The sequence below is a fragment of the Chiloscyllium plagiosum genome, unplaced genomic scaffold (genome assembly GCF_037043375.1).
Source record: "Chiloscyllium plagiosum isolate Xiang-an unplaced genomic scaffold, Cpla_swu_hap1 HiC_scaffold_14, whole genome shotgun sequence".
NCBI lineage: Eukaryota > Metazoa > Chordata > Chondrichthyes > Orectolobiformes > Hemiscylliidae > Chiloscyllium > Chiloscyllium plagiosum.
The window spans coordinates 11,482,286-11,507,642 of record NW_028270152.1 but is presented as its reverse complement, the minus strand read 5'-3'; the positions used below and the strand labels follow the sequence as shown (position 1 = coordinate 11,507,642).

The following is a 25,357-nucleotide window of genomic DNA, read 5'->3' as shown; positions in this document are numbered from 1 at the left end:
ACGACCTCCCCTTACTAAATCCATGTTGTACAGCTCTATGACTCTAAGTTAGGTAAAGAAGGGTGAACAGTGTCCCCACTATTATACCATGCCTTATATCAGCCTTTTCTTGTTAACAGATGTAACAAAATAAAATATACAAATTGCCTTTTATTGAAAGAGTTGGACTGATGTTTCCATGCTGTATAACTCTATAACTCTGAGGATCTGTAACCATTTGTGTAATCCTTCTCATAATTTTATTTACCAATCTTTTTTTTTAAATCAAGTTCTCTTCCAATTTCTTATTGAAGATTGAATTTCCTTTCCCTACCCATTAAGGCAATCGATTAAAAATCACAGCAACATCCTGAGGAAAGCAATTCTCCTCTTGTTTCAACCTGTGTCCTTCCAGTTACTAACATTCCTGCTCCTGGAATCTGTTTCTAATTCTCCAGTTTCATCAAGACCCTTCATCATTTGAACACATTGATTAGATTTTGAACAGCTCGATTAAATGCACTTCACTCCCACCCTTATTGAACTTCCTTCTCGGCTTTAGAATCCCGATGTTGGGCCCAAAAAGCAGGCCTCAAGCTCACACTGCTGTGCTGGAATAGTTAGGTGCTGGTTCTTGACTAGATTCTAGATCTCTATGACACTCACCAGCAAACGGATCCATTGACAAACTAAAAACAAAAAATGCTGGAGGTGACAGCACATCAGGTAGCATCCATGGAGAGAGAGCAAACTAACGTTTCTAGTTCAAATGACTCCTCATCAGAGCTGACGTGAAGTGTGTGGGGGGGGGTAGCATTTATGCAATAGTGGGAGAGGGATGGAGTGCTAGAGGGAAAAGGGTGTTGATAGTTCAGATTAAGTGATTAGAACGACAAATCTACTGGAGGCAGTTTTTTTGGTGGGTACCTCTCCTCGTTCTCACTGCCTGATATTAGTGTTAGAAATCAGTTGAGATATGATAGGCCACGTAATGGGAATATTTTAAAATATGGAAGCAAGGGAGAGAGCAGGTTTCTCTAATAAGGGGCAAAAGTAATGTGATAATGTCTGCAAAAAATCAATAGTGCTGTGAATCACAGTGTGGGTCAGTCAGTATCCATGAGGAGAAAGTAAGTGAACATTTTGAGCCGAGATGACTGTTCACTTCAGCTCTGATAAAGAGTCATCTTGACTCGAAATGTTAGCTTGCTCTCTCTCTCCATGGAAACTGCCTGAGCTGCTATGATCTCCAGCATTTGTTATTTTTGATAATTTGACATAGATTTAGAACTGAGGGCAGAAACAAACTCTTTATGCGAAGAATTGAGAGGGTGTGAGATTTATCTCTAGGGTTATTTTGGAGGCAGAAACTTGTGGCAACATTGAACATTCGATTTCAAAGGAAGATGGAATGTTTGATGGGCTGAGGAAAATGTGATGAGGAATTCTGATTCAAACGTGTTATGGAACAGATCAAACCCCTTCAAAATATTCAGAAGACAATCTGACCTTTAGTTTTTCTTATTTTAAAGATAAATATAATGTGTTGTGTTCCACGTACAATTCAGTTGGTCAAAACTACAGGATTTGAAACAAAACACACTTTATTCATCCACTGTAGTTAAAATACAACCAACGATAGAAGGAATTGGAACAACAACTCTATTAGAAAACCTAATGGAATAATAGATACAGTAATTATTACTGATTAACTGTTCCAGATTAGATTAGATTACCTACAGTGTGGAAACAGGCCCTTCGGCCCAACATGTCCACACCTCCCCTCCGAAGAGTAACCCACCCAGATCCATTCCCCTACCTTATCTTTACCCCTGACTAATGCACCTAACACCACGGGCAATTTCGCTTGGCCAATTCACCTGACCTGCACATCTTTGGATTGTGGGAGGAAACCGGAACACCCAGAGGAAACCCACACAGACACAGGGAGAATGTGCAAACTCTACAAAGATAGTCGCCTGAGGGAGGGGTTGAACCCGGGTCCTTAGTGCTCTGAGGCAGCAGTGCTAACCACTGAGCTACTGTGCCGCCCAATATAGTAACATCCGATAAACACACCCTTTGCAAAAGACAAATTCATGAAAACAGATTATCTCACTGACAACTTCAGCAGCAGGAAGCGAACCCCCAGCTTTTGGCTGTAACTGAGGGAGTTTTAAAAATGGCTTCTAAGTCTTCAAGACCCCAACATCAACTGCTGAGAGATAAACTAAAGATCCCTGGTTCTGTGGGAGCTTGACCACACCCATTCAGGCTGCTTCTATTGTTCCAATTTCAAAAAGGAATACCCAAGCCTTCACAAGTTATTGATCTTCTCATAGACTGCTTGGAATCTTTTCCCCAATCTCTCGCTGAAAGAAACCAGGACAAAACACACCTCTGAAAGCCAAAAACCATTGTTCTATTTAACTGTCCCTTCACTGTGCAAATTGCATCCCCTAAAGGCATGTCTCCTTTAAAATTGGAATATGCACATCTTAAAGTGACCATTCGTTGTGTATATACTTTGATCTCTGGGCTTTTTAAAAATTTATGCCTGTGGGCATCGTGGGCATTTATTGCCCATCCTTAATTGCCCTTTAGAAGGTGCTGATAACTGCGTGCTTGAACCACAAGACCATAAGACATAGCAGCAGAAATTAGGCCATTCAGCCCATCGAGTCTGCACCGCCATTCAATCATGGCTGATCAGTTTTTCAATCCTAGTTCCCTGCTTTCTCTCTGTACCCTTTTATTCTCTTGGCAATTAAGAACCTGTCTATCTCTGTTTGAAATATACTCAGTGACCTGGCCTTCACAGCCTTCTGTGACAGTGAATTCCATAGATTCACCACTCTCTGGCTAAATAAGTTTCTCCTTATCTCCGTTCTATCCCCTTTACCCTAAGGCTGTGCCCTCGGGCTCTAGTCTCTCCTACTCATGGAACCATCTTCCCGACGTCCACTTTGTCCAGGCCTCTCAGTATTCTGTAACTTTCAATTAGATCTCCCTCATCCTTCAAAACTCCTTCAGGTATAGACCCAGAGTCCATGTGATGTTAGCACGCCCCACAATACTGTTAGGGAAGGGAATTCCAGGATTTTGACACAGTGACTGATGGAATGCGATGTATTTCCAAGTCAGGATGGTGAGTCACTTGGAGGGGAACATGCAGAGGGTGGTGTTCCCATATATCTGCTGCCCCTGTCCTTCTAGATGGAAGTGGTCGTGGGTTTGGAAGCTGCTCTGGGAGGAGTCTGGGTGAGATACTGCAGTGCATCTTGTAGATGGAACGCACTGAGTCACTGGTGAAGGGAGTGGTCATGGGTTTGGAAGGTGCCGTCAGAGCGGTTTTGTTGAGTTGTGAGTGCAACGTAGGAACAGGAGTAGTCCATTCAGCCCCTCTAGCCTTCCCCTCAATGAGACCATGGCAGGATTTGTAGCCTAACTCCAGATACTTGCCATATCCCTTAATACTTCTGCTTAACAAAACTTTTTCTCTCTGAGTTAAAATTAACAACTGATCCAGCTTCAATTGCCACTTGTGGATGAGACTCTGAAACCTCTTCCCCCCCCTTGTGTGTAGAAGTGCTTCCTATCATCTCTCCTGAACGGTCTGGCCCTAATTCCCAGACTATGCTCCTAGTTTTAGAATCACCAGCCGGTTGAAATAGTTTATCTTTATCTATCCTGGCTTTTCCTGTTACTATCTTGGAGACTTTGATCAGATCACTCCTTAATCTTCTAAATTCTCAAGAAAACAGGCCTAATTTGAATAATTTCTCCTCATAACTTACCGTGTCAATGGTACTAACTTGTGGTACATTCCCAATCCTTGTTGGGTTTAAGGGAAGATTGATTAACATATATGCTCATGTGGTGGAGAAATACATCATGAAACAGATGGGCTGAACAGCCTGTTTCCATGATGTAAGGTCAATGGTTTGTCAGCCACCAACAGAACACGGTCTATAGTTGGAGCTACTACACTAACCTTTCTGCATCTCGTTTTAGGGGAATATTGGACTTTCTGGGAGACCGGGAGAAAAGGTAAGGAGTACTCCATGGCAACAGGAGCAACACCGGGTACAAATTTATTCCATTTCTTTTTGAAATGGGAAGATGGAGACTAATGCCGATTTCTGTCACAGGGAGATCGAGGAGCGAGCGGAGAGAAAGGGGAGCCGGGTAGAATGGGATTGCCTGGACCAAGTGGACCCCGTGGGAAAGAGGTGAAGGCCCCAATTGTGCTCCCACAAAATGCCAGTGAAGAAGTAGGCCATTTAGCCCATCGAGTCTGCTTCACCATCTGGTCAGATCATTACTGATCAGATAATCCTCACCTCCACTTTCCTTCCATTTCCCCATAACCCTTAATTCACTTTTCAGGAATCTTGGTCTGTTTAGTTTGGGACAAAATCCTTGTCACCACTGATCTCTTTTTGATTACGTTCTCTCTGTTGAGGAGATAATGATGGTTAGCTTCTTTCTGATTCTGTTTTATTTGTGGTGCAGAAGAGTAATAATTAATATCTTATTTTACTGGGCTACAATTGCTGAAAACTCAGACAGTGACTTGGAGTTTTACAGATTGGCAGTGACCCTCCCCTCTGACCCTCAATGCCCGTGCAAATAGACCACCTCCCTGTGGCCAGGAATCATTGACCTCATGTACTCGGACAATTAACTGGCGCAGGATGATACTTGAGCCCCCATAGCTGCCCCTGGAGTGGTCTTGCCCTACACAGGGCAGTTTGAGAGGGGCACCCGCTTTTTATGTTTTGCCAATGATGCCCACCTGACATGAATGAATTGAAGACACAGAGGTGTGTGAGTGCTGTGGACTGAACCAGCCTTCAGGACAACTCCTTATGAGTTCACAGGTCGAAAAAAAAAACCCTAACCTTTTTTCTCTCATTTCTTTCCCAGGGTGAAAAGGGGAACAAAGGCGATGAAGGGAAATCGGTAACTTCACTTTTAAGTTGACGTTTCTCTCGAGATTTCAATTGCTTGCTTTTTTTTTCAGTCGCAAAATGACTAACGGCTGGCTTGCTTTTTTGTTCCAGGGAGAGACGGGATTACCAGGGCGTACTGGGGAGAGAGGACTTCGAGTAATATCCATAGAACATTCTCTAATCGTGTAGCTTTAACTCCAAGACCCCATCGGGTCGGTGTGGACTTTTTGGGCCGAATGGCCTGTTTCCACACTGTAGGGATTCTATGATGATTCTTTGAACATCCGAGAGACCTATACTCTTTGTAAATTTACTTTACTCTTGGATGTGGATGTCACTGACAAAGTCAATATTCCTAATAGCCCTTGAATTGAGTGACTTACTTCATCTTTTCAGAGGGCAGTTAAGAATCAACCACAAAACAGGTAGGAGTAGATGTAGACCATTCAGCCCATCATGTCAGCTCCGCCATTCGGTCAGATCGTGGCTGGTCTGATAATCTTCAATTCCACTTCCCTATTGTTTCCCCATCACCTTCAATTCTCTTACTGACTAAAAATCTAACTCTCTCAGCCTTGAATATACTTAACGACCCAGCCTTAACAGCCCTGGGTGGCACAGTGGCTCAGTGGTTAGTGCTGCTGCCTCACGGAATCTGGGTTCAATTCCATCCTTGGGCTGCGTGAACTTTTTTAAAAAGTACATAACACCAGGTTATAGTCCAACAGGTTTACTTGGAAGCACTAGCTTTCGGAACACTGCTCCTTCATTCAGTTTCAAAGCTAGTGCTTCCAAATAAGTTTGTTGGACTATAACCTGGTGTTGTGTACTTCTTAACTTTGTCCACCCCAGTCCAACACTGTGTGGAGTTTTCACATTCGCCCCATTTCTGCATGGGTTTCCTCCAGGTGCTCCGACTTCCTCCCACAGTCCAAAGCTGTGCAGGTTAGGGTGGATTGGCCATGGGAAATTACCTGCAGTGTGCAGGCTCGGGGGGTTAGCCATGGAAGATGTAAGGTCATGGGATTGGGTCTGGATGGGATACTCTTTGGAGAGTCAGTACAGACTTGATGGGCTGAATGGCCTTTTTTCTGCACTACAGGGATTCCAAATAATTCACTGTCTCTGAGAGAAGAAATTCCTCCCCACCCCTGCCTTAACTGGACAGCCCTTTTCCTCAGAGTTGATATCCTCTGACCCTCAACTCTCCTACAAGGGGAATCAACCTCTCTACATCTTACCCTGTCAAGCCCCCCGAAGAATCTTGCTGTGGGTGTGGGGTCCACATGGATGTCAGGTTTCCTTTCCTGAAATACTTTAGTGAACCTCATATGAGTCATAGTCTCATAACTTGATTTGAATTTGAGATTAAATTAAATTTAAATGATGCAGCTGCCATATTTAGATCCGATCTCCAGATAGTAGAATTAGAATTAGCTTTATTGTCACATGCACTCATATGAGGTAGCGAAAAGTTAACAAGTTGCCACTTATGGTGCCATCTGAGGTACAGATTCTTAGGGAACAAGAAATTCAGAAAAATAAAGAAATAAAAAAGTTCAGAATAAGTAACTTCATTCATTCGGCCACTGGACAAGGGAGACGTTCAGAACATGGTCTGTATTACAGAAAAGATTTCATTACTGTGTTAGTCAATGGGTGAAGACACTTACACAAAAGTTTTGCAGCATAAAATATCCGATTTTTAATGTGGCCCGTGCCTAGAAATAAGTGAAAACTGAGGAGAACTTGGAGAAAATTGTTCCGCAGTATGATACTTGTGGAAGGCTTTTCTGATGCAGGAGATTGCAAATCACAGAATTGTTATGGGCATAGAAGGAGGCCACTTGGCCCATTGCACTGTCCCTTCAAATGAGCGTCATTATCTCGTGCCAATCTTCTGCCTTTGCACACTGTTTCTACCTAAAAGATCCAGTGCCCCTCTTGAATGCCTCAGTCAAACATGCTTCCACCACATTTCCAGGCAGCGCATTCCATCCTTCCAACTATTCACTGGGTGAAAATGTTATCCTCGCATCGCCCAAGTTTGTTACGCATGTCACGTTAAATCAATAGGAATCTTTAAACTCCTTTTGAACAGGAACGCAGCTTCTCCCATCAAAGTGATCCAGCCCAATCGATCAGATCTCCTTCATCCTCCTCCTCTCCCTGGAAGGCAGTCAAAAGATTGCATCCCTGTCTCTGAGCTGAAAGTTCCGGTTCAAGACCCCCTCCAGGACTGGATGTCCCAGGACGTTGCACCTCAAAGGGTTTGGGTACTAAACTGCAAATCTTTCCAATGTATTCTGACAGCAGCTGAGAAGAATGGGAGAGATTGTTGACCCTCTGATTTGAACTAGCAGATCACATGGTTGTATCCAAGCTGTCAGCTCACCATGACTTCTACTGGGACTTTGAGAGGGTCTCTGGGCCCTGCAGTGACACCCATACGTTGTGGATGAAGTGTCATTGATGGTGTCAATCCTGTAAAATATCTCAAAAGAACAAGAGAGAAGTGCAGCACAGGAACAGGTCCTTTAGCCCTCCAAACCTGTGCTGATCATTATGCCCAAACTAAACTAAAAGAACCTCCTGCTTTTATTTGATACGTATCCCTCTATTCCTTCCCCATTCATGTAACCATCCAATTGCCTCTTAAAGGTCGTCAATGTGTCTCCTTCCACCACCTTGTTTGGCAATGTGTTCAAGCTCCTACCACTCTGTGTGAGAAACATCCCTCGCACATCTCCCTTAAACTTTCCCACTGTCACTTTGAACCTGTGCCCCCTTGTGATTGAAACTTCAACCCTGGGGGAAAGGCCTTTGACTATCCACCCTATCTATGCCACTGATAATTTTGTAGACCTCTTTCAGGTCTCTTCTCAGCTGCCGTCTTTCTAGTGAAAACAATTCTGATCTGTTTATCCTTTCCTCATAGCCTTGGGGCAGCATGGCTCAGTGGTTAGCACTGCTGCCTCGCAGCGCCAGGGACCTGGGTTTGATTCCAGCCTCAGGCGACTGTCTGTGTGGAGTTTGCACATTCTCCCTGCGTCTGCGCGGGTTTCCTCCGGGTGCTCCGGTTTCCTCCTACAATCCAAAGATGTGCAGGTTAGGGTGAATTGGCCATGCTAAATTGCCCATAGTGTTAGTCAGGGATTTGTAGGTTAAGTGCAATAGTCAGGGGTAAATATAGGATAATGGGGGAGGGGAATGGGTCTAGGTGGGTTACTCTTTGGAGGGTGCATGTGGCTTTGTTGGGCCGAAGGTCCTGTTTCCACACTGTTGGGATTCATCTAGCCAATGCCCTTGAGACCAAGCAACATCCTAGTGAACCTTCTCCGCACTCTCTCCAAAGCTTCGACCTCCTTGTAGTGTGGCGACCAAACCAAGGATATGGTGTGGGTTAGGTCAGTGGCCAGAGCTTTGCGGTTTGACCATTCAGTGTCATAGGCAGGTGAGGATGAGATAAAGAGAACTGTTACCATTCTGCCCCAATAACCCATGCCAAATCCAAGTTTGGAAGTGGTCAGATCCACAGTCTTGGCACACTGTTCATCACTCAGGGTCAATTCAAGCCATGCATTATTGCATTGAGATTAGCATAGTGACCTCTCACCACCACTTCCAGGGTTGGGATCCATTGTGATATATAATATAAACAAGGAAAAGTGGATACTGGAAATCTGAAACTAGAGTAGAAAGTGTCTGACAGCATCTGTGGAGAGAGAAACAGTGTTAATTTTTCAAGTCCAGGGGAAGTCTGTGTGGATTATGAGCATTCACACGAAATATTTTAGATCGTATTGACCATTCCAATAGATCAATCGTTTCACCATGAAGATTAGAATGCAACATTTAAGGATGGGTCCAGGGATGAGAAGCCACAGTTATGGGGAAAGGTTGAGACTGTTAGAATCATAGAATCCCTACAGTGTGGAAACAGGCCATTTGGCCCAACAAGTCCACACCGACCCTCCAAAGAGCATCCCACCCAGAGCCCTTCCTCTACCCTTATTAATCTACCTAAGCTACACATCTTTGGACTGTGGGAGGAAACCAGAGTACCCGAAGGAAATCCACACAGACACAGGGAGAATGTGCAAACTCCACACAGACAGTAGACTGAGGCTGGGATTGAACCTGGGTCCCTGGCGCTGTGAGGCATCAGTGCTAACTACTGAGTCACCATGCCGCCCCGTGTTGATCTTAGAGAACAGAATGATAAGTGATTTCTGACAGAGGTTTTCAAAACCATGGAGCGACTGGACAGAGCAAATAGACATAGCTTCTGATCAAAGGATGGAGAACAAGAGGACGCAAAGTTAAAGAGATTTGCAAAAGAAGCAAATGCATCTGGAGAATAAATGGTAGTTACACTGCAAATGGTTAGGGTCTGGATTGATTGTCTGGAAATGTGGTGGAGGCAGATTCTGATTGAGGCATTCAAGAAGGGCATTTAACCAGTGTAGGCCCAGCATGGGAAAGGAGAAAGTGAGGACTGCACATGCTGGAGATCAGAGTCGAGAGTGTGGTGCTGGTGAAGGGCTTACGCCCGAAACTTCAATTCTCCTGGATGGTTATTTAACCGAAGCGAATGTGCGAGGATATGGGAGGAAGACAGGTAAATGACGCCCGGTCATGACACACATTTGAAAACATGATAGAACGAAAGATCTCGTTCCGTGCTGTAACAATTCGGTGATGTTTTTTCTTCGGGAGGGTTATTTGGAGGTGGAGCTGTTATTTCCCCTCCCTTTACCCTCCAAAGTGCTTCCTATCAAAAAAAAATTCTACTTTTTCTGTGACTCAGAAAGGAGTTCTATTTAAAAGTGTTCTCCTGTTTTCAGGGTGTCCCTGGAACGGATGGTGCCCCTGGAGTGAAGGGAGATGCTGGTGAACCAGGAAGGTCAGGAAGAGATGTGAGTCTCATCCACCTCACATTGAGTTTCATCTGGAATGACTCTGTTTTACTTCCAGGTCAGAGTTCATGGCAACCATTTCATAAAAGCTTTAATTGATTCTTGTTTTTCTTTTAATGTTTCTTTCTAGGGGATCAGGGGTCCTACAGGATCAAAGGGAGACCAAGGTGAAAAAGTGAGTATGTTATGGACATTGAAGCAAATGGTTCTCATGAGAGATACGGTTACAGAATAAATATGGAGACAAAGAGTCCAAGAGGAACTTGCCTGAGTTACAAACAGAAAATATGGAAAGTTCATATGACAGGGTTCTTCTTTATCCAATGAGGAAAAGGTATGCAAACAACTTGTTGTAGGCCCTTATGGGAAAGGCAGGCTAACAACATGGTGTAAGGCCCCTTATGGGAAAGGCAAGCGAACAACGTAATGTAGGCCCCTTATGGGAAAGGCAGGTTAACAACATGGTGTAGGCCCCTTATGGGAAAGGCAGGCTAACAACGTGGTGTAGGCCCCTTATGGGAAACGCAAGCTAACAACATGATGTAGGCCCCTTATGAGAAAGGCAGGCTAACAACGTGGTGTAGGCCCCTTATGGGAAAGGCAAGCTAACAGCGTGATGTAGACCCCTTATGGGAAAGGCAGGCTAACAATGTGATGTAGGCCCCTTATGGGAAAGGCAAGCTAACAACGTGATGTAGGCCCCTTATGGGAAAGGCAGGCTAACAATGTGATGTAGGCCCCTTATGGGAAAGGCAGGCTAACAACATGATGTAGGCCCTTTATGGGAAAGGCAGGCTAACAATGTGATGTAGGCCCCTTATGGGAAAGGCAGGCTAACAACATGATGTAGGCCCCTTATGGGAAAGGCAGGCTAACAACATGATATAGGCCCCTTATGGGAAAGAAGAAATTGAGGATTGCAGATGCTGGAGATCAGAGTCGAAAGTGTGGTGCTGGTAAAGGGCTTATACCCAAATCTTCGATTCTCCTGCTCCTTGGAGGTTGCCTGACCCACTATGAGAAAGGCTGGCTAACAATGTGATGCAGGCCCCAATTGTAGAAATTTTCCTATTCCTTATTAATTAATTCTTGCACACTGGCCTTGAGTAATTGACACATTTATTCATGATATCATGGGAAGAGAGAAGTGACCATTCACCACGAATGGACAATGACCTCTTTGCCAAGCTACATGGTTTCACAGGTTATATAGGATTACAAATGATTGACCATTAATTACAGAACAATGCATGCCTAACAACACTAGGTGGTCTAACAACATTAGGTGGTCATATAGCACACTGTTTGCAGAAGCTAGTAGCAGATAAACAGTGGCGCAGTTCGAACACAGGTCCCATATAGAGAGAGAGGAACTTATCAGTGGGTGAGGGGATACAGCAGCAAGGTTGGAAAAAGGATTCTCGTAAACAACTCGTGGGCGGCACGGTGGCTCGTGGGCGGCACGGTGGCGCGTGGGCGGCACGGTGGCTCGTGGGCGGCACGGTGGCACAGTGGTTAGCACTGCTGCCTCACAGCGCCAGAGACCCGGGTTCAATTCCCGACTCAGGCGACTGACTGTGTGGAGTTTGCACATTCTCCCCGTGTCTGCGTGGGTTTCCTCCGGGTGCTCCGGTTTCCTCCCACAGTCACAAAGATGTGCGGGTCAGGTGAATTGGCCATGCTAAATTGCCCATAGTGTTAGGTTAAAGGGGTAAATGTAGGGGTATGGGTGGGTTGCGCTTCGGCGGGTCGGTGTGGACTTGTTGGGCCGAAGGGCCTGTTTCCACACTGTAAGTAATCTGATCTAATCTAAGTAATCTGATCTAAACTTCAATTAGAAAACAACTCAGCTACAAAATAGTTCCCTCCGAGGACAGCGTGGTCAGGGTCCTTAAAATGGTTTCCACAGCCCTTTATGGGAAAGGCAGACTAGCAATATAGTGTAGGTCCCTCATGGGAAAGGCAGGCTAACAATGTGGTGTCTCTGGATTAATAGTCTAGTGATAATACCACTAAGCTATCTCCTCTAGAATCCCCACTTTAAGTTCCTCAGGATCTGAGATCACTAAGATTATCTCTTCTCCCACTCAAACACCAGGGGATACCGACCCAACATGTCCAATATTCCACCATAAAATAACCAGCGCCCCCCCCATCTCAGGGGTGAGTGGCGTGAACCTCCTCTGAACTGCGACTAACTCAGTTTGTGTCCTTTTTTCAAATGAGGAGACCAGAATTCTACACAATACTCCAGATGGTCTTACCAAGGCCCTGTAGACTTGTAGGAGAAAGTGAGGACTGCAGATGCTGGAGATCAGAGCTGAAAATGTTTGCTGGAAAAGCGCAGCAGGTCTGGCAGCATCCAAGGAGCAGAAGAATCGACGTTTCGGGCATGAGCCCTTCTTCAGGGAACTGAAGAAGGGCTCATGCCCAAAACATCGATTCTCCTGCCCCTTGGATGCTGCCAGACCTGCTGCGTTTTCCCTGTAGAGTTGTAGTTGAAGTTCCTTACTCTTAGAGTCATAACTATACAGCATAGAAACAGACCCTTCTGTCCAACCAGCCCATGCCAACTATAAGCCCAAACTAAACCAGTTCCACCTGCCTGCGCTGCCCATATCCCTCCAAACATTTCTTATTCACATACCTCCACTGGATGTTCATTCCACACATGAACTGTGTAAAAATATTGCCCCTCATGATTTTTATAAATCTTTCTCCTCTCACCGTAAAAAAATCTTTCTCCTCTCACCCTAGTCTTGAAATCCCCCACCCTACGGAAAAGACACCTGCCATTCACCTTATCTCTACCCGTCATGATTTTATAAACTTCTGTAAGATCACCCCTCAACCTCCTATATTCCAGTGGAAAAAACTCACAACTTATCCAGCCTCTCTTTATAACACAAACCTTCCATACCCAACATGCTGGTAAATCTTTTCTGAACCCTCTCCAGCTTAATAATATCCTTCCTATAACAGAGTGACCAGAGCAGGACATAGGCCTCCAGAACAGACCTCACCAACGTCCTGTACAACCTTAGATTCCATCTTGCTTACAATAAATACCATTCGTCTTGCAATCAATAACTTAATATGTCAGCTAACGTTTGTGATTCATGCACCAAATCCCTCTACACCATGGAGGACTCCTCATTCCTGATGAAGGGCTTTTGTCCGAAACGTTGATTTTCCTGCTCCTTGGATGCTGCCTGACCTGCTGTGCGTTTCCAGCACCACTCTGATCTGGACTGCAATCTCTGTCTGTTTGGCTAGTATGGAATTGGGGCTTTTGTGGCACAGTGGTAGTGTCCCTGCCTTTGAGACAGGAGCCCAGGTTCAAGTCTTACCTGCTCCAACAACATCTCTGAACAGGTTGATGAGAAAATATCGACTTTTTATCCATTGTTCCTGCCAAGCTCACATACTGCTACATTGTCAATTTCTTTGCCCACTCACTCACCCTCTCACATCACGAGACCATTTACAGGATGCTCTCTGCTCCCCTCCTGGGTGGCCACTAGGTTGAGCCTGTTGTCTTTCTGGCTGAAGGAAGTTACGAAGATGGGGGTGAAAATGCAGACAAAATGTTCATTTGATCTTTTGTTTCTAATCCAGGGAGAAAACGGAACTCCAGGACCTCCCGGACCTCCTGGAAAACTGGTAATTAAGCAAGCTTCAAAAAGAAGTGGATCTCGCTGTTAGCCTCATTTTATTCAATTTGGGATGTAATGTATATCGCTGTGTTTCATGTGACTTACTCAGCGATTAAAAGACAAAGAATGTCTTGTGATAGAATATAGAACATGACAGCACAGTACAGGCCCTCGATGTTGTGCCAACCTGTGAAACCAATCTAAAGCCCATCTAACCTAGACACATCTTTTCACAAAGACAGGATGGCCCGAAGTGTTTTACCTTCAGTGAAGTATCTTTGAAGCATTCTGAATGTTGTCACGTAAGAAGGTCAGTCTACATACTGTAAACTCCCACTAACGGCACTGTAATGGCCAGGTAATCCTTTTTGTCAAGTCAGTATATTGGGCAGGATACTGGGAATAACTCTCTTACTCTCAGTACATAGACAGAGACTCCCTACAATGTGGAATCAAACCATTCAGCCCATCGAGTCCACATCTTTGCATCCCACCCAGACTCACCCCTCCCCCCTCTGTATCCCTGCATTTCCCGTGCGCTAATCCACCTAACCTGCACATCCCTGAAACACTATGGGCAATTCAGCACAGCCAATCCACCTAACCTGCACATCCCTGAAACACTATGGGCAATTCAGCACAGCCAATCCATCTAACCTTCTTTGGACTGCAGGAAGAAATTGAAGCACCCAGAGAAACCCACACAGACACAGGGAGAATGTCCAAAGTCTACGCAGGCAGTCGCCCAAGGGTGAAATCATACCCCGGTCCCTGGTGCTGTGAGACAGCATTGTTAACCACTGAGCCATGTGCCTGCCCCTTCTCTTTAAGATAGTGCAGTTGGAACTTATAAACCCACCTTCCAGAGCAGACAATGTCTCAGTTTAAGACCTTACCTGAAAGACAGTGTCTCCAATAGAGCAGCACTCCCTCAATGCTCCAAAGAAACATCAGCCCAGGTTTTCTGCTTAAATCTCTCAAGTGGAACTCACAAGGCACTAAGATGTAATCGACTTAGTTATTGTCAGGTGTGGGCACAGACAAGAATGGAACTGGATTCATCAGAGATTGTCCACACGGAAAACTGGTCAATTTAGAATCATTCCAGTGATGTGCTTCAATTTCTCATTTGGTGAAATTGAATGGACTAATATGGAATCTCACTGAGTAACTAAATCACAAAGAACTATACCATCATCATTCACATTGCTCCAGTACATTTGTCTGATTTATGGCTGTGCTCAGAGAGAGAAATTAACCAGCTGATCAATCCATACCAAGAACAACTATGCATTTACATAGCCCCTTTCCTGAAGGAAACTGTCCCCAGGTGTTTCACTGGAGTGATTTATCAAGTGCAATGTGCCTATAAGCTGCACAAGGATATATTCAGGCTGGAATCACTGAGGAAGAGAGAGAATCTTTTTCCAATAGCCTGCTTGCTCTTTCCCTGCCCCCTTTTCAAGGAGACATAGTGGTGGTAGAGGGAGGATGGAGAGCTCTGAAAGCTTGTGATTTTAAATAGTCCTGTTAGACTATAACCTGACGTTGTGTGCCTTCTGACTTTGTGGCACAGATCTTGGATATTGCTGAAAAACAGACATGGTTCTGCGAGTTGTTGTCTTGCCCTATCGGGGTACACACAGAAATTGCAACTCTCAAACAATCACTAACTGCCAGGATATTAAGCTGTTAGGATATCAGAAAAAGGCATAAGGCCTGAACATCTTCAGTTTGTAGAGAGTCAATTCCTGAGTATGAATGAAGGTCACTTCTCGTAGGTGTATGTAGGCCCCATATGACCTTGACTGATGATCTTAAGTTGCTTTTTAGTGTAGCTGTTGGTGCACTTGGGATTGTTCAGTAATTGCAACCCAATTGTAGAACCACTGTACCAATAGATGTATAATTTTTGGTTTTGCACGTGGGGGATAATGCCACAACATATTCTCATTGGAATAAGATGATAGGCACCAGAATTATGGCGAAGAAAATATTCTTTGAAACAAATAAACCATAAATAAATGACCATCAAAAACAGCAAGACCCTGCAACCCATTCAGCAGCTGAACGAGAGAAATTAAGAATTCCATAGTGAATTGTAGGCAGAAAACCAGGGAAAAAAACAAATCATTGCCTTCAGCCAGAATGTGATTCTCAGCTGCCAGTCCTGAGCAATTACAATTCCGAAGAACCATTATAAACAACAAACATTACAACAAGTAATGCAGATGCCAGGAAAGCTGGTGTCACTGTTTCAGGATCCATTTCAGTCTTGGTCATTGAGCACGTGTCACGGCACCAGGTTATGGACCAATCGGTTTATTTGAAATCACAAGCTTTCGGAGCACTGCTCCTTCGATAGGTGAAGTGGAGGGAAGCGCACGGGCATTGCAAGATAATTCCAAGTATTTACAAATATCAAAAGATTGTACAAGTGGTGTGAGTGGTGTGTCAACAGGCTGGATAATAAGTCTCAGCAGGTGATCAAAAGTGTCAGATAGTGTGAGTAAAGTGTAAACAGCTGAATACCAAGTGCAGGGATGGCCTATAATCAGATTAATTAAGATTTGGAGATGCCGGTGTTGGACTGAGCTGTACAAAGTTTAAAAATCACACAACACCAGGTTATAGTCCTGGTGTTGATTTGGAAGCACTAGCTTTTGGAGCGCTGCTCCTTCATCAGGTGGTTGTGATGAAGGGGCTGCGGCTCCGAAAGCTAGAGCTTTCAAATCAACCTGTTGGACTATAACCTGGTGTTGTGTGATTTTTAACCCATTAATTAAGGCAGAGAGATAATTTAAAAATCAAAAATAAGATGGTGCTGGAAACAAACCAAATGGTTGGAATAACATGATAGGTATAAATGTCGCATGACAAGGGTCTAACCCAAGTAACGAGTAATCTAAAACTGTAAAAAATAATTAAAGCAGAGCGATAACAACAAGTTATCAAAGTGCTGTGAAGTGCTGTCAAAACAGGACAGTAAGGAAGATTTTGCAAACACAGAACAGTGTGGTGGGATTACATGCAGCATGACATGAACCCAAGATCATGGTTAAGATCAACTTGTTGTCATGTGACTTCTGATTTTGTCCACCGTAGTCCCAACATCGGCACCTTTTGCATCATCGAACAAGTGATTAAACTTGACAGACCCCCGGCCAGGAATCTGATTGTGGAAGTCTAAGTCTTCACCTTTTCTTTTGCAGATCAATTTGGAAGACAGAATACCAGCAGTTAAAGGAGAAAAGGTACCAGTTGTTACTTTCACTGAGCCTTGTGCCGTGAGTTAGTTTTCCCATGCATCAATAGAAAATTATAATATTATCTACACTCGCTCGTGTTTAGAAGATCGATTGTGTTATTAAAGATGCTGAAGGAGATTATCAATGTAGATGTTTGCTCATGTCGGGCAATCAGGAATGAGGGGTCATAATGTTTTGATAAATGGTGGCAGATTTAAAATAGAGATGAGGGGAAATTATTTCTGTCAAAAGTCTGTGGAATTCACTCCCCCAGAGTGTATTGGATGCTGAGACATTGAGTAAATTTATGAAGGAGATAGACAGATTTTTAATTAGTAATGGGTTAAAGAGTTGTAGGGAGCGGGCAGGAAAATGGATTTGAGTTGGAGATGAGGTCAGCCATGCTGTGCTTTCCCAGCACCACACTCTTGAGCCACTCTGGGACGTTAGTGATTCTCGGTGTGTACGTATCATTGGGAAAGCCGGCATTTTCTTCCCATTTCCAATTGTCCTGGCCGACTGACTTCCTGTGACAGGCCAGGTAAGAACAGAAGAGATCCTTTTGTTAAAAACATTAGTGAGCCGGCTTTGATTTCACAACAATCTGTATTTTCGTGGTCACTACACAATGGAAAGACACTGGGGATAGGAGCAAATTACTGCAGATGCTGGAACCTGAACTGAAAACAACTAATGCTGGAGAGAACAGTGGGTCAGACTGCATCCACAGAGAGAGCAAGCTAATGTTTCAAGTCCGGATGACACTCTATCAGACCTGACTTGATGTAGATTCAATGTTAGCTTGCTGTTTCTCTCCATGGATGCTGCCTGACCCGTTGTGATCTCCAGTATTTTTTTGTTTTCAGGTTTTGGGAGTCTACCTGTCTGTGAAACAGTTTCAACAGGTAATCAGAAAGGAATGGCCCTTATTTCAAGAGTACAGGACTGTTACTGTCTTACTGAAGCAGTACAAGGTACTGGTGAGGAAAGCAAATTACTGCGGATGCTGGAATCTGAAACCAAAAGAGAAAATGCTGGAAAATCTCAGCAGGTCTGGCAGCATCCGTAAGGAGAGAAAAGAGCTGACTTTTCGAGTCTAACTGACCCTTTGTCAAAACTGTCAGTTAGACTCGAAAGGTCAGCTCTCTTCTCTCCTTACGGATGCTGCCAGACCTGCTGAGATTTTCCAGCATTTTCTCTTTTGGTGAAAGGTGCTGGTGAGACCTCGTGTGGAATACTATGAGCAATTTTCATGGAATCCCTACAGTGTGGAAGCTGGCCATTCATCCCACCAAAGAGCACCCCACCTCCCCGTCTCTGTAACCCTGCATTTCCCATGGCCAACCTACCTAATCTGCACATCTTCGGACTGTGGGAGGAGACCAGAGCACCCGGAGGAAACCCGGGCAAACAGTTGCCTGAGGGTCGAATTGAACCCAGGTCCCTGGCCACCATGCCACCCCTTATTTTTAGTTCCCTTATTTACAGAAAAATATAATTCCATTTGAAGCAGTTCATAGAAGGTTCACTAGGATGATCCCTGGTATTGAGGGGTGATCTCATGAACAAGCGTTAAACAGGTTGGGACTCTACTCACTGGAGTTTAGAAGAATGAGAGGTGATCTCATTGAAACATATCGGATTTTTAAGGGATTTGACAGGATAAATGTTGAGAGGATGTTTCCTCTCATGGTAAAGTCTAGGACCAGAGGGCATGGTCTCAGAATAAAGGGATGCCAATTTAAGATCGAGATGCTGAGGGATTTCTTCTCTGAGGGTTCTGAGTTGTTGGAATTCCTTACCACAGAGAGCTGTGGGGACAGGAGTCCTTGTGTATGTTTAAGACTGAGATGGAGAGATTCTTGGTCAGATGGGGAATCAAGGAGAAATGGCACGAATGTGGATGTGAGGAATGTCCGATCAGCCATGATCCCATTGACTGGCGGAGCAGGCTTGAGGGGCTGAGTGGCCTCCTCCGGTTGTTGTTTCTTGTGGCCTTACGGTAGACAACATCTGCACATCTGTTCCGTATTCAGTAACAAACTGAATCCAAATTCCTTAAGAATATAGAAGCAGAAGTGGGCCATTCAGTCCATCGAGTCTGCTCTGCTATTCACTGAGATTGTGGCTGATTTACTGATCTTCAACTCCATTTTCCAGCCTTTTTCCCCATAACCTTTGATCCCTTTAATGATCATAACAACCTGTCTATCTCAGCCTTGAATATATTTAACAACTGAGCCTCGATAGCCCACTGTGATAACGAATTCCACAGATTCGCTACCCTCTGAAAGAAGAGCTTCCTCCTCATCTCTGTCTTAAACGGCAGTTTCGTTTTCTGAGATGATGTCCCAAAGGGGAAACAATCTTTCTGCATCTACTCTGACAAGTCCCCTTAGAATCTTATATATTTCAAAAAGGTCACCTCTCACTCTACTAAACTCCAGTGGGTACAGGCCCAACCTACTCAACCTGTCCTCATAAGACAGTCCCTCCATCCCTGGTAACAGCCTTCTCTGGACTGCCTCCAATGCTAGTGTGTCTTTCCTTAGATAAGGGGCCCAGAACTGTTCACAGTATTCCAGGTGTAGTCTGACCAGTGCGTTGTACAGTTCTAGCAAGACTTCCCTATTTTTATGTTCCCATTCCCTTTAAAATAAGGGCCCACGTTCCTGTTGCTGTCTGGATAACCTGCTGAACTGGGAGGCAAGCTTTTTGGGATTCATGGACAAGGAATCCCAAATCCTTCTTGTTTTTTTTATAGAATCCCTACAACTTTCTCTATTAATTTGACCCCATGCCTTTCAGTCATTAGTCCAGCTACCTGAATTGTTAAAAACCAAAAGAATTGCAGATGGTGCAAGTCAGAAACAAAAACAGAAATGGCTGGAAAAGCTGAATTGTTAGTTCAGTCACTCGACCACTATGTCAACATGGCCTCCACCTTGTAGCAAACTTTTACTAACAAGCAAAAACAGGTCATTCTAAATAAACAGTGCCCTTGGTGCACTTGGCAAGACAATGGAACAAGGAGATTTCAGTTCGGAAATAGGAACATCTTACTGCGGTTTTACAGGGCCTTGGTGAGACCACACCTGAAGTATTGAATGCAGTTTTGTATCGCCACCTAAGAAGGGATATACTTGCCATACAGCGAGTGTAGTGAAGATTCATTGGGCTGATACCAGTGCTTTGGGGAGAGATTTGTTTGACTGGGCCTATGTTCACTAGATTTCAGTAGAATGAGAGGGCATCTGTTCAAAATGTATATATAACATTCCTACACTGTTTTACTTCTGGATGAAGGGAGGATATTACCCCTGGTTGGAAGTGTAATCCCAGGGAATACAGTCTCAGGATACAGGGTAGGATTCAGATGAGGAAAAATGTTTTCACTCGAAGGGTGGTGAACCTGTGGAATTCTCTCCCACAGAGAGCTGTGAAGGCCACGTCACGGAATATATTCAAGAAAGAGATAGATCTGAAAGAAAACTGATATTAATTTTTAAATGTTAAAGGCTTTAAAGGGTATAGGGAAAAGGCAGGAATAGGGCATTGGGATAGAGGATCAGACTATGTGGCAGAGCAGGCTTGAGAGGCCGAATGCCCTACTCCTAGTATCTGCATTTCTATGACCACAATCTCATCAGGTGGTTTTCTACTCTACAGCACTAGGTTGATTAAATTTTTTAAAAAGATTAAATTATTAACAAATTAACTGGAATGGAATGTCTGCACCTTATCCAAAACGTTTAGACGTTGTAGTCGAGCTGAGCGGGATTATCTGTCAATGGCAGCAGTTAATGTGGTTTTCTTTCTCAGGGTGATCCTGGCAAGCCCGGCGAGTCTGGACTGAGAGGTCCCAGAGGGGAGACTGGCCTCGCTGGCGCAACAGGTGACCGAGTAAGTTGGAAACTGATGTTTTTCCTGGTGTACTGGTCAATACTTTGTCGGTGGATATTTGATTGAATGAAGAACTCTGCAGACTTTGCATTACAGTGTGCACGTGTGGGGCTTCAACACCGCTCAGTGTTCTTCAGTAGACACAACTTCCAAGTCGAGGGATAGATGCTCGATTGAAGGTCTTTTGCCCGAAATGTTGATTTTCCTGCTCCTCAGATGCTGCCTGACCTGCTGTGCTTTTCCAACGCCACTCTCTTGGCTCATTTGTATTGGCCAGCTTCTGTTTACAGCAAGCTTCCCCAGGAGAGATGAACTCACGGCGATCAGGTCGGGGAACTTGATGAAGATGTAGACGCAGCTAGGATTAGTGCTGCAATCCACCTTTACATATAACGCAGGACAAATCCAGTCAATTACCATCCCATCAGTCTTCTCTCGATCATCAGTAAAGAGATGGAAGGTGTCATCAACAGTGCTGTCAAGCTGCTCAGCTCTAACCTGCTCAGTGATGCCCAGTTTGGGTTCTGCCAGGGCCACTCAGCTCCTGACCTCATTACAAACAAGGACAAAAGAGCTGAATTCCAGAGTGGGGGCGGGGGGGGAGGTGGTTGGGGTTGGTGAGGGTGACAGCCCTTGATATGCAATTGACTGAGTGTGGCTGTCCTTGCTAAAGTGGAGTCACCCAGAGTCAGGGGGATATCTCTCCAATGGTGAGAGTCATACCTAGCAGCCTGCTCAATTGTACCACGCCCTGGTTCCCACAAATATTCGCTCTGTCCACTGCCGACATTCAGTACTGGCAGGGAGTCCCCTGCACTCCAGAAATGCACCAAGGCTCACCTTCCAGCAACTCAACCTCTACCACTGAGAAGGACATGGGCAGCAGAGATGTGGAGCCACCTGCAAGTTCCCTTCCTAGCCACTCACCATCCCTGACTTGGAAATGCATCACCGTTCCTTCCATCTCGCTAGGTGAAAATCCTCCCAGTGTTATGTGTGTACCTACACCAAATGGTCTACAGGTGTTCAAGAAGGCAGTTCACTTTCTCCATTCCAATTAGGGCTGGACAATGAATGCGGGCCCGGCCAATGATGCCCATATCCCGGAAAAAAAGTGGAATGACCATTCCCATGTTTCCTTGCGATTTCTAGAGACTGGCTATCTGTAGTAAGACTGGTGAAGCCAAATTGGGAGATGAACGAAGAGAGGTCAATTCCTGTGTATAAAATGTGCCTTCCCTCCTCAGGCTTTCTTGATGGAAATGCATCACAAAAGGGAGTGTATCCTACGACGCAGCTCTGAATTAATTTTTCCCTTTTTTCACCTTGGCAGGGTTTGGAAGGTCAAAGAGGCCCCCCAGGCCCACAGGTAAGTGCTGTGTGCTCTGTGCTGTGCATTACATTGGTTCTAAGGTAGAAGATGCACCCTATCTCCAACTCTATAATAAAACAGAAGATTCTCAGACAGTGATTCCAATGTTTATAGTACTGGAGGGATCAATACTTTGTGGCCAAATACGAAATTCATTTTAACATGTGCATGAGGAAGCATTTGATCATTTTCTTTTCTCTGATCTAGCCCCAGCTCAGCTCTGATGCCATTGGCCATGACTGATATGGATCATAAGCTATAGGAACAGAGAAAGGCCATTCAGCCCATTCAGTCTGCTCCGACATTCAGTGAGATCATGGCTGATCTGATAATCCTCAACTCCACTTTCCTGCCTTTTTCCCCCGAACCTTTGATTGCCTTACTGATTAAAAATCTGTCCATCTCATGGAGGAACCTTTTGTGACAACTCACACTCGACATCTTTCATTCCTGATTGAGTTTCCTCCTGGCTCTCCTGCACTTTGTGACAACAGAGGTTTTGGAACAATCTTTAGAAATTGCTATCCCACAATTTTCAGTGGCTATGCTTCATTTGATTCAATGGTTGTAAAGCGTTTGAGGGTGAAAGGCACTACATAAATGCAAGTCTTTCCTTTTCTCATTGTACCCAAATGGCTAAAATTCATGAAAGAAGTGCGGATAAAATAGTACAGAGAGTGAGTACGTCTTGTAGAGCTGCAATAGCTCAGGGACTAGCTTTTATGCCTCCATAGTGGATGGCTTTGAGTTTAGTCCTATACCAGGGCCTGTAGCTATGGAAGAACTTAGCCACTAGTGTAGACAAACTAGACAGTATTAGTGTTGGCTCTAGTCCAGCTTAGAAAGACATCTGCAGATAATTCCACAAAATAACAGTTGAGAGTGATAAACCAACAGTATGGTGACGAGTATAACGTGGGGATAAAGGAGGAGAGGAGCACAGTTGGTTTTGGTATAAGGTTCCCCCACTATCCGAAAGTAGAGCGTTCCTATGAAACCTTTCGTAAGCCAAAATGGCGTAAAGTAAAGAAGTGTTCATTTAAATGGGAGAAATTTCACTTTTATTCGTAAAAGTGAAAATCTTCTCAAATTTCTTTTAGTTAGCGAAAACAGATACTAATTTAGGTTTTTGTAAAAGCGAAGTGGTGGTAAAACTAACTTTCGAAAAGCAGGGAATACCTGTAATGGAGAAGAGTAATTTTGATTAAAACGAGACAGTGCGAACATGAGGAGAAAAATACTGAAAAGCCTAGAGTCAGTCTCTGGAATTCGGAAGATAGGGTTTAATGTGGATTTGAAGATTCAGTTACAATCACAATGTTCTCTAAGCACTGTTTAATCTTTTCTTCCTACTTTCCTACAGGGAGATCAAGGCCCAAGAGGGTTCCCAGGGGAAAAGGTAATCCATTATCTAAACAGGACTATCCAAGTTTAGCGACAGAGCTGTGTGTAAATTGTGGTTTGACAGTGACTGGCTGGGCTGTGATCTTCAGGAATTGGGAAACCTGCCAGTGGTGACCTGGGATTTAACAACAAGTTGTGGAAAGTCACCATCTCTGCCCATGAGGGAAATCTGCTGGCTGAATATTTTTAGCTTTGGAGAGGGAGTTCCCATGGGAGAAAGAGGTCACTTCTTAGCCAGCTGCAAGTCACAAATTATCTTTTGGACCATCATAGTTGCTGTCCTGATGGTGTGAGCAAACTGAGGGGTCAGTACTGGAATAGGTGGAGACCATTTGGCCCCTTGAACTGATGCTGGCCTTCAGTGGAATGTACTCACCAATGTTCTTAACATCTTCGGAATAACAAATCCTACTGACCTCAGATTTAAGATTAAAATTCGATTTAAGATCTACTAACGAAGAGCGTTCCAAACCTTAACATGATAATGTACATGAAATGCCTTCCCCTTAAACGTTAGACTCTATGTCCCAGCCCAGCAGAAACTTGTGCAAGGTTAACTGTCTCTGGAGTCTTAGGTAGATAGGGTGGTGAAGGAAGCATTTGGTACACTTTCTTTTATTGGTCAGTGAATTGAGTATAAGAACTGGGATGTAGTCAGGCCACTTTTAGAAAACTGCATTCAATTCTGGTCTCCCTGCTATTGAAAGGATGTTGTGAAACTTGAAAGGGTTCAAAAAAGATTTACAAGGATTTTGCCAGAGTTGGAGGTTTTGGAGCTACAGGGAGAGGCTGAATTGGCTGGGACTGTTTTCCCTGGAGCATTGGAGGCTGCGGGGCGACCATATAGAGGTTTATAAAGTAATGAGGGGTATGAATAGGGTAAATATCCTCTCAGGACTTTATCCGCAGACTGTTAATCGAAGGGCTCATTTTAATTCTGAATGAACCTGTACACATCCTGCTCTTCTGGAATAGATTAGATTAGATTCTCTACAGTGTAGAAACAGGGCCTTTGGCTCAACAAGTCCACACCGACCCTCCGAAGAGTAACCCACCCAGACCCATTTCCCTCTGACTAACGAACCTAACACTATGGGCAGTTTAATATGGCCAATCCACCCTAACCTGCACATCTTTAGACTGTGGGAGGAAAATGGAGCGTCTATCTTTTCCCGAAGGTTGGAGAATCCAAAACTAACTGCATAGGTTTAAGATTTAAAAGGTTAAAAGGTAACTGAGGGGCAGAGAGGTGGTGCATGTATGGAATGAGCTGCCAGAGGAAGTGGTGGAAACTACAACATTAGGAATATCAATAGGAAGAGTTTGGAGGGATATGGGCCAAATGCTGGGACTAGATCAGTTTAGGATATCTGGTTGACATGGACGTGTTGGACCAAAGCATCTGTTTCCGTGCTGTACATCTCTATGACTCTAAATGAAAACACCGAGAAACAATGTTAATGGAGATACTGTTGGGACTGGGAGATACAAAGAGAGTAATTTAGAGGTTGTTTTAAGACCAAGCAGCGGGGGATGTTTCCTCTTCATCTAACCTGCACTGTGCTGAAACCTGGCATCTCTGAAGCTGACCTTGTGTGTCTAGACTCGGGAGATGTTTTAATTCCTAACGCCTGAATCACTCGCTTTGATAACAAAACGGTAAAACAAAGTAAAAGTGGATTACGTTTCATTGAATAATCAGATGTGAATAATCAGGATTGGACATGTGGCTTTTCTACTTCTGAAGGCGATCTGATTCTTTGTCAAGTGTTTAGCAATTTCTGATTTCCTTCTAACAACTCCAGTTCCCCATATGAAGACTGAATCAATGCAAAGGACAAAAAAAAAACCCCACTGTCTATATTACACCGCGCAAGAACAAATTGAAACAGTTTCAATATAATATTGGAAATAAAAATTC

The 25,357-nt window shown here is 44.2% G+C and overlaps 1 protein-coding gene and 1 long non-coding RNA gene across 2 annotated transcripts in view; both read left to right on the top strand.

Annotated features, from left to right (window-relative positions):
* Window positions 1-13,516, top strand: part of LOC122559238 (collagen alpha-1(VII) chain-like) — a 247,948-nt gene extending 234,432 nt beyond the window's left edge. Inside the window, exons 54-60 of the mRNA XM_087994572.1 lie at window positions 3,994-4,029; window positions 4,131-4,211; window positions 4,909-4,944; window positions 5,046-5,090; window positions 9,782-9,853; window positions 9,984-10,028; window positions 13,472-13,516. Of these exons, the coding sequence (XP_087850698.1) occupies window positions 3,994-4,029; window positions 4,131-4,211; window positions 4,909-4,944; window positions 5,046-5,090; window positions 9,782-9,815 (232 nt within the window). The 3' untranslated portion in view covers window positions 9,816-9,853; window positions 9,984-10,028; window positions 13,472-13,516. The remainder of the gene's footprint in view (window positions 1-3,993; window positions 4,030-4,130; window positions 4,212-4,908; window positions 4,945-5,045; window positions 5,091-9,781; window positions 9,854-9,983; window positions 10,029-13,471) is intronic.
* A 3,204-nt stretch (window positions 13,517-16,720) lies between these two features.
* Window positions 16,721-23,432, top strand: LOC148147711 (uncharacterized). Its single transcript, XR_015759261.1, has 4 exons — window positions 16,721-16,763; window positions 20,580-20,660; window positions 21,994-22,029; window positions 23,396-23,432. It is a non-coding gene; the product is annotated as an uncharacterized LOC148147711 (long non-coding RNA).
* Window positions 23,433-25,357: the final 1,925 nt, after the last annotated feature.